The sequence below is a fragment of the Borostomias antarcticus genome, assembly GCF_949987555.1.
Source record: "Borostomias antarcticus genome assembly, chromosome: 2".
In the NCBI taxonomy this organism is placed as follows: Eukaryota; Metazoa; Chordata; class Actinopteri; order Stomiiformes; family Stomiidae; genus Borostomias; species Borostomias antarcticus.
This window is the reverse complement of record NC_140235.1, coordinates 37,816,384-37,825,844: the sequence shown is the minus strand read 5'-3', so window position 1 is coordinate 37,825,844 and position 9,461 is coordinate 37,816,384. Positions and strand designations below refer to the sequence as shown.

The following is a 9,461-nucleotide window of genomic DNA, read 5'->3' as shown; positions in this document are numbered from 1 at the left end:
CACCACACAGTGTTTTTTAGTTTGTGTACGCATAGATAATAGGCTGTATGCACAACTCCAGTATTTCCTGAAATTAGACATGCTTCTCTATTTCCTGTCCTACACTATTGGATGAAGTGATAAATCAGGTGTGCCCTGACTGCAGCACAATGATCAGGCACACCTGAATAATCATTTCATCCAATAGTGTAAGACAGGAAATAGAGAAGAATGTCTAATTTCAGGAAGTACTGGAGTTGTGCATATAGCCCATTGTTAAGTCTCTTGTTGACATGTGTGTAGTAGATACTATGAGGAAACAGGAACACCTGTACACTGTCTTCACTTGCTCAAAAGTAAGCCATGGACCGAAACGTAGTGTACTAGACTTCATTGAGCAAGTGGACAGTGTGCGAGTGTTTCTGTCCCTCATAGTTTGTCTAAGCACACTTCATGAATAAAATAAGAAAGGTCAGGTCTTCAAAACATCAGGTCGACAAAAGAATCGTTTTTACGGTGGGTTTTATTTATTGAAAACATTCTTGAGGTCAATCTGTGCAAATTACAGTCACAACCCTGGATTACTACCGAATGTGTCTGAAGCATAATTTAGTCCAATGGCGTCTTGATGAACAGGAAGCAACTAGAGGGGAACATCCAGACAGGAGAAGAAGACATGTTCTCCTCCTTCACCCATCAGGAGAGGTCAGATCAGTGCAGATGAGGGAGGAGAGATTAGATGCAGCTGACTCCCCCACCACCTCCTCCCTCCTGCTCCACCACCTCCTCTTTGGGGTCAGTCAGTTCGGCAGGCCCCAAAACGTCTCCTCCGGCTACGTACCCTGCTGAACACGGCCGCGGTGGCGGGCGACGACCTAGAGGTGGCGCCGGCGACATCATCAGCCGCCCACTCACTTGCTGTGCTTCTGGTAGATGGCGAGGTACTCCGCGACGTCGTCGGGCGAGCCCAGGACCACGGGGCACCGCTGGTGGATGCTGGTGGGCTGGATGTCCAGCACGTTCATGGCGCCGGTGGTGGCCATGCCCCCGGCCTGCTCGATGATGAAGGCCATGGGGTTGCACTCGTACAGAAGCCTCAGCTACAGAGGGGCGGATGGAGAGGGTGGGGGGGGGCGGGAGGATTAGGAACCCCCACAGAGATACAGAGACGTAGCCCATGCTGTAGTGTAGAGACAGAGCGGTTCCAATCTGTCTTCATCGCTTAGATTACCCTTTACAATCTGGGACTACGCTTTACAATCTCTGTACACCTCACAGCCCTGGGACCAATGAAATGTTGCCTATTCTAAACAGCTCATCATATGTGATTTTATGTAAAAACAACAACAACAACAACAACAACAGAAATTGGAATGTTCTTTTCAACATTCTGAAAACTTGGAGGTACAAGGTTTACATTACATTACATTACAGTCATTTAGCAGACGCTTTTATCCAAAGCGACTAACAATAATTGCATTTAACGTAACGTTTACACCCCACAGCGACGTATTCTCCACAGTCTAACCTATAAAGCGCATTCACTGAGCTGCTTTTTAATTCTTATGGGTTTAGGAGACAAACCTTAGGAATCTTCTCTCCACGGCGGCTGTCATCACGTGACATGTTTTTAGCATAACCGCTAGCTGGTTAGCGGTTTGGCGATTCGAAGCTCTCTTTCGCTCACCTTTCCCTTGGGGCTCTTGACGTTGGCGGGGTATAAGAAGATGCCCCCGTACACCAGGGTGCGGTGAACATCGGCCACCATGGAGCCCACGTATCGCCCACCATAGGGGGCACTGCCATCCTGGAGACGATGAGGCAAGGGTCAAGCACAAGCCGTCAACTATCACGACCAGTTAAGTGACACATTTCCCCGAGGTGTTAGTGGTAGGAACTTGTAAACGGTGCTACTTCGACCCTGGTCCTAACCTCGGGGTACTTCTTCTTGTGCAGGTACTCGGTGACGTCGGGGTAGAAGTGCTGAGCGTAGCCTTCGTTCAGACTGTAGATCTTCCCTCTCTTCTTGATCTTCACATCCCTGTCCACCAGGATGAACTCACCGATGGACTGAGACGGAGAAAAGACAGGACATCAGAAATGTGTGTGCGTGTGTGTGTGTGTGTGGGTAGTGTATGTGTATGTTTGTGTGTGCTTATGCCTTTGTGTATATGTGTTTTTATGTATGAATGTGTGTGTGTGGGGGGGGGTGGTACTGTATATGTATATTTGTGCGTCTTATGCCTTTGTGTATATGTGTTTTTGTGTATGAATGTGTGTGTGTGGGGAAGGTACTATATGTGTATATTTGTGCGTCTTATGCCTTTGTGTATATGTGTTTTTGTGTATGAATGTGTGTGTGTGTGTGTGTGTGTGGGGGGGGGGGGGTACTGTATGTGTATTTTTGTGCGTCTTATGCCTTTGTGTATATGTGTTTTTGTGTATGAATGTGTGTGTGTGTGTGTGTGTGTGTGGGGGGGGGGTACTATATGTGTATATTTGTGCGTCTTATGCCTTTGTGTATATGTGTTTTTGTGTATGAATGTGTGGGTGGGGGTGGGGGGGTACTGTATGTGTATATTTGTGCGTCTTATGCCTTTGTGTATATGTGTTTTTGTGTATGAATGTGTGGGTGGGGGTGGGGGGGTACTGTATGTGTATATTTGTGCGTCTTATGCCTTTGTGTATATGTGTTTTTGTGTATGTGTGTGTGTGTGTGTGTCTTCAGGGACCTACTGGGTCGAGCATGAAGCAGTTGACCCCTTGCCCCGTGGACAGCACCATCATGGTGGCGCTGCCGTACAGGGCGTAACCGGCGGCAACGATGTGTCTTCCAGACTGCAGAGAATCCTTCTCTTCTGGCTCGCCATCGCTGGTCTGAGGGACACACGAGAGGGACATGACAACAACGATCATTTGAATGAAAAAGTTAACAGCATCAACTAGCAGCTCAGAGGATTTTAGACAGACTAGGTCAGATGAAGAACTGAAACAGTGAATTTGGGACAGACAACAGATACTTTGAGGGAAATTATTATTTTTTAAACACGCCCAAAATAAAACACCAACCTTTCTGTAGATGGCAAAAATCGTTCCGATTGATACAAGACAGTCAATGTTTGATGAGCCATCCAGGGGATCGAAACACACAATATATTTACCCTGTCCATAGAAAGAAAGACAATTACACCAGTTTCATATGAATATCATCACACACACACACACACACTGAAACACATGCGTACACACAGACAACACACCTGCTTTTCTGCCTCCACGATGATGGCGTGCTCGTCCTCCTCGGACACCAGGACGCAGGAGGTGAAGGAGGACTTGATCATGTTGATGACCAGGTCGTTGGAGAGGATGTCCAGCTTCTTCACCTGGTCACCCGTCACGTTGGTGCTTCCGGCGATGCCATAGCTGTCACCGACAGGGGGACAGGAGGGGGGGGGGGGGGGGGGGGGGAGGGGGGGGGGGGGTTTAGAAGGGGCAGCAGAAACTTGAGGAAACAACATCAATGGCTGAAATTAGACCCTCTGCCCTATACTGTAAATGGTCTGAAATATGCCTCTTTCTTCAGACCTGTGATAGGGGCAGGAAGCCTGACCTCACTATGATCAATTGGTCACACTTTACAATAAGGGTCACAAAAAACATTAGTTAACTGTTAACTAATGCTTATTTAGGGTTAGGTTAGGTTACCAATGTTAATTAATACCTTAGTTAAGGTTAGGGTTAGGTGAGTTAACCTTAGTTAAGCCATAACATAAATAACATTAGTAAATGGTTAATAGAGACATCAGTACCCTTATTGTAAAGTGTTACCGATCAATTCAGATCATATCAATGCCATGTTAGGTTCCTGTGTACATCAACAATGGGTTGCATCAACTGATAAAAAACACTTCCTGCCGATAAGCAGCTGAATGAGGAAAAACCCCAATAACCGGAAATCCCTGATAAGCTAGTTCATTTATCTCCATGAAGTCTTCGGGTTATGATGCCACACTGATTGGGCAATCATGCAGGAGATATGAGGAAATGTTTTTAGTCTAATCTCCTGACCTTGACAAAATGGGAGTATCTATCTTGATCTGAGTCCAATATGACGGCACTAACCTATTAGAGACCAGGAGTAATCATTAGGTGGAGCTATAATAGGCCCGAGTAAATATTTCATTTCCCTTGCATGGTGTATTGGCTGGTGCCTCATCCACCTTTGTCTTATACACCTGTGAGAGTGTGTGCAGACAAAATAGTTCTCTGCAAACTATTACACTGTGAGATTAGCCAACAATGTCACCCATATAAGTCTTCCTCTGTTCAGACTCAATTGAAAATCACACAATCATAGTATTAAAGAGGTTCTTAATGGTCTTATTTAAATAATATAAGATGACTACTAGGTACTCACAGGTTAGCAATGCCAGCCTTCCTGACAGCGGTGGAGATGGCCTTGACCGCGGTGCAGATGGAGTTGAGCAGAGTGGTCAGTTCCCCGGTCCCCTTGGCTTTCCTCCCTTCCTCCAGCACGAACCTGGTGAGGGTCACCACATTGGTATCGAAGGTGCCGCGGTCAGTCATGGCGGAGGAGAGGTGCGGAGCTGCGACGTTGGTCCCTGCTGTGTCGGGTTAGACGGGCGGCTGGAACAGAAAACCGGCTCAGGGTTTAGGGGAAGGAAGAGGGGTGCAGCTCTCGTGGCCAATCACGATCCTGCGTTCAGAGTGGAGGCATGTGGTTGAAAACATCTGGTTTAGCAAGTAACAGAGATCAAGGTTCAAAGATAATGGGGAAGGTTGTCGTCTGAATGTTGAATGACAGTGATATAGGCACAGGTCTGTTTAGGCCTCGCTTTCCTATTTTGTCAATAGACCTGGGTCAGAGAAAGAGGACAGGTGATTATCAATATGGCCGAAGCTCATTCAAAAGGCGAAATCCGTTCTCATTTCCGATAGTACAGGGTAGACATTTAGGGTGTAGCCTAAAGTAGACCTACTAAAAATGTTCACATTTCGAACAATTTAGAGACACAAACACAAATCTTAACCAAGATTGAACTAAACAAACCAAAGAAAGGTTTGCACCCTGAAACGGCCTACAATCAGTCACCTTCAAAGTGCTAAGGGTAAGCATAATGTATCATAGAATTCTGTAATAAATGATCACTAACCCAGATGATAGTGTCCTGTTAACTGATTTATAAACTGATGGCGATCATGCTGTGTCCATGCTCCCGAGAAAGGAGCAGTCTAAAGTTCAGTTCAAAGGTCAAAGTTGTTGGGCCTCACTTAAAAGCGTCCCTGTGTGTGAGTGACAAAGATGTCTGGGTAAAATGAGTTCACGTGACTAGGGGCTAGGGTTACCTGACTTTATCACACATTTGTTTGCACAAGATGTTCGAGGGACAGGTTTCACAATGGGAAATTTGAGCTTGTGTGGTGTGTTGCAAAAACCAGTTTCTATAGACTTTTCTGGCAAGTCTTAAAGCTGTGATCACATTTTTGTACTGTGTGTGTGTGTGTGTGTGTATGTGTGTGTGTGTGCATGTTTTATAGTTTAGTTTATAGTATCTTGTGACTTAAGTGAAAAAAATCTCACTCCAAACTTTTGGTCAAACTTTACAGCCCTGTAGTCACATTTTAAGGGCAGTAGAAAGTGAATTTCTCCATTGATCCACATGATGGCGCCCTGCACTGTAGTATCCCTGAATTAACATAGAGAACTGATTTGCTTTATCAGAAACTGGCAGCATTTGCAAATTGCAGTCAATATCCTGCAGTTTATCAATGGATAATGTACATTTTAACAGCCCAAAGTGTATTTTTATCCTTGATTTAGACACAGCAGTGAACTTGAGATATTAGCCCCAATCTCTCAGAAATTGACCACATTTCTCAAATGACTCAGTCACAGAAACTAATAGCCTCATGGCCATTAATAGACATGTTTCTACACATTCTAATGATGACATTCTAGTTTTTTCTAGTCATTCTAGTCTTTTCAGTATCTTGAACAAAGAGACACATGTTGAGTCAAGATATTATAGCCTTTTAGCACTTAAAATGCCTGCAAAGAGATCAGCCACAGAGGCTGTGCTCTGATGGGGTCCACAGGCATTGTGTCCCTCTGTGAAAACGTGTCTCTCTTCAAGGATTAACTGTTACATTAGAAATATCCTCATTTCCTAAAGCATTCTGCTTATAGCTGATTTCAGAGAAGACCGACCCCTTGATAAGTGTTATTTTTAAAACTAACCTCGGATAAGCAGAAAATACAGAGAATAAGATGAAAATGATTCTGTCAGTTCTCTCCCTCAACCTACTCACTAATGCTGGACTGGAGCTAGTATTTTATTTATATATTTTTTATGCTAGAAAGGCCAACAAGTCACAACATTAGGCTACTCTTGTTTTGGTGTTTTATGTAGTCTTCCTATCATACAGTAGGGTATCAACATCTATTTAGAAGGACAAGCTCTATTTAAAAGAATAACGAAGCTCTCAAACCAAGGTTAGGGGGAGTAGGGGTTTGAGTAGGGAGAGAGTAGGGATTTGGAAATCCAAAGGATCATTAATAGACATTAATTAAACTTACAAGGTCAGCACTTTTCTGTCCGCTGTGTGCTGCTTAGTGGGTTTCTGCACCAAGATGTGTTCAACTGAGAGCGGAGACAGATTTCCCCCGGACACCTTCCCTGAGAACCCATGAGTAAAAACGGCGTTCTCTGGATATGAAGAACCTAAAAGGCTAATAAACCTTACGTAAGGCAGCACTTGAATCAGAAATGAGATCCAATGAAGAGAACCACTATGTATGCATGGTGTTCATGAATATTGAGAAGAACCGCATCAGACTGTGTGGGTTTAGCCGAGATTGAGTTAGAGATGGAGAGGATGTTTCTTTATGATGAGACTCAAAGGCAAGCGTATGTTTTCAATAAGACCGAGGTGGTAGCTTTAGAGGAACCTGCTCACGTCTAAGTGGATTCTTGGCTGGTGAGATAAGCAGTGAGAAGCACAGTTGGCCATACCAAGGCAAGTACTGCCAAGCATTTTGTCTGTCTACCCTCATCAATATGCATGTATTACTTGCTCTTCAAAGGATACAATGATTTGACCAAATTAGGTATTCAGCATCAAATGAGAAATATATTTATTCACTGGGTCACTACTACAAGATGATAATATTTGTATTGTACAGTAAGCCTTTGCACTACACTTTGAGACACAGATAAGCTTATCACTTGACTCATCATAACCACAGCTGTTGTGAGTTGTGTGGATCGGGATAGTTAATGATATACATGTACACCTATATTAAAACAGGAGCTCTGTCACCTGTCAAATTTTGATACTATAGCCATGGCTTATGGAGACCACGGCTTAATTTTGTTCCCTTGATGTTCATGTCAAGGCTAGAAAGCCTAGGAGACAGAAGATGCCCTGAATGATCAAAAGCAAGCTTTGTCACTAAGATAAGAGAGTAAATGTACAATCTCAACCTCCCTTTAACGTGTGTTCTACACTTTAGTTAAAACTCTGGTACTAACCTACAGGGCAATGAAAGGATCAGTTTCCTCCTGCCTCCAGGCCATGGTCAAGCCCTACACCCACTCCTGACCGCTACGCTCTGCTACCTCGGGGCGACGGGTTGCCCCGTCACTCCGAGGCCCCTGCGGTCGATCGACACGGTCACAGCTCTTTTCTGTCCTGGCCCCGCAGTGGTGGAATGAACTGCCCACTGACGTCAGGACAGCAGAGTCGCTGCCCATCTTTCACCGCAGGCTCAAAACTCACCTCTTCAAGAAGTACTACCATGATCCTCCCTCTGTTGTATTTATATTTTGCTACTCTTGCACTTGCACCTAGATTATGCTCTTAGTCACTTGTTTAGAAAGGAGATGCACTCGTGAGTTCTGGTGAGTAGTAGTACACTGACTACCTTCATTAAATGCAATTATTGCATGTCACTCTTGATAAAAGTGTCTGCTAAATGACTATGTTGTAATGTAATTGTAATGCTAATGTAGCTATTCCCCCCCATGTGCTCCACTCTGTTCATACTGTAGTTCGTCCCCCCCAGCTGTTTTGCTGTGGATTAAGAAGCAGACAGAATTAAGGTGACCGCTGCAATTTCATCCCTATTGCCCCTGTGGCAAATTGGCCCTTTATCAAACAGAGGCCTCATCTATCAGGGTGAAGACTGGTATTGAAATTGCTCCGCTGGCCACAAATCAGACCAATGGATCGGCCTTTATCTGAGACAAGGCCGTCATCACTCCACTGCCGCTGGGAGGGGGAGGAGCCATGCCGTTAAGAAGCTTTTTTCTCTTCCTGGGTGATGGATGCGGCCTCCTTGACCTCTCAGTGACTATGGATCACCTGGAGTGAGACCAGGACATCAGGTTGTGTTGTCTCTCCCTGCGTGTCTTTCTTTCTCTCCTTCCTTCCCTCCCTCCCTCCACCCCTCTCTCCCTCTTTCTCACGCTTTCACCATCTATCCTCTCTCTCCCCTCCCCTGTATCTCTCTTAATCTCTTTCTCTCTCCCACTCCAGACACTTTTTTATTTTTTTATTTTTTTTTTACCAATCAATGCATGTCGAAAATAGCCAGAATAGAACACATGGACAAATGGCCAGTTGGATAGTCAAGAGCATTCTAGTTCTTAATGAGATGCCCATTTTGTGATTGATGAGGTTATATTGTGCTTATTGTATATATACCTCACACTCCACAGAAGCTTTTCATGATACGGTTAAAGGGAAGATTATGATCTCGATTGACTTCCCCGTCGATTGACCCATAGGCCAAAAGGCTTAAAAAAACGAAGAAAAAAAAAGATCATTGAAGTACATATGACCGATTCCAGATGACCTCACAGACTGATGATATATCATTCAACAGCAGCCTGGCTTGGCAGCTTGCACTCTTTCTCTCTCTCTCTCTCTCTCTCTCTTTCTCTCTCTCTGTCTCTCTCTCTCTCTCATCCCTGCTGATCAATGACCTGCATCATGGGCCCAAACGCAAGTCCAATCCTCTTTGTAATTATGTTTCAACTACTCCAATTTGATTTGATTCGATTCAATTACAGTGCAATTAACCCACTGTTATTTGATTAGTCCATGTGGAACCAGAGATACTGTTTTCTTATTGGACATGATGATCACATTCAGAATCTTTGGTTACATATATGAGAATATACTTTAACATTATTCTTCAAAACAGAGAAGGAAATAGTCATGGTCACACACAGTTAGGCCACCTACCTTTACATGAAGTCTTGATCCACCAGTAATGACAGGAAACAGGAAACAGGAAACACTGCTGTACTCTACCACCTATATCAGCTGTAACCTGATCAAAGCCTCCTCTTTGACCAACTCAGTTCCGCCCCAAAAGCCTTCAGTTTACCGCAGAGCGTGGTGCGGAGGCCACAGCCTGCCCTTGGAGGGAGAAAAGCTACTGAAAGCTACTGAAA

The 9,461-nt window shown here is 44.5% G+C and overlaps 1 protein-coding gene across 1 annotated transcript; it reads right to left on the bottom strand.

Annotated features, from left to right (window-relative positions):
- Positions 1-484: 484 nt before the first annotated feature.
- LOC311328579 (fructose-1,6-bisphosphatase 1-like) lies at positions 485-4,636 on the bottom strand. The gene is made up of 7 exons (XM_084461297.1): positions 4,397-4,636; positions 3,240-3,402; positions 3,049-3,141; positions 2,716-2,856; positions 1,912-2,049; positions 1,667-1,786; positions 485-1,079 (listed from the first exon to the last, which is right to left on the bottom strand). Exons 1-7 carry the CDS (start codon positions 4,564-4,566, stop codon positions 891-893), a joined length of 1,014 nt encoding a protein of 337 aa, XP_084317423.1. The 5' UTR covers positions 4,567-4,636; the 3' UTR covers positions 485-890.
- Positions 4,637-9,461: the final 4,825 nt, after the last annotated feature.

Bases quoted from the DNA above. Each gene is read 5' to 3' on its own strand.
- LOC311328579 (XM_084461297.1), bottom strand. From the start codon at position 4,566: ATGACTGACCGCGGCACCTTCGATACCAATGTGGTGACCCTCACCAGG. The intron at 3,403-4,396 runs GTGAGTACCTAG...TGTCGGTGACAG, and splicing joins AAGGCTGGCATTGCTAACCT to CTATGGCATCGCCGGAAGCA. The intron at 1,787-1,911 runs GTTAGGACCAGG...CATCGTCTCCAG, and splicing joins ACAAGAAGAAGTACCCCGAG to GATGGCAGTGCCCCCTATGG.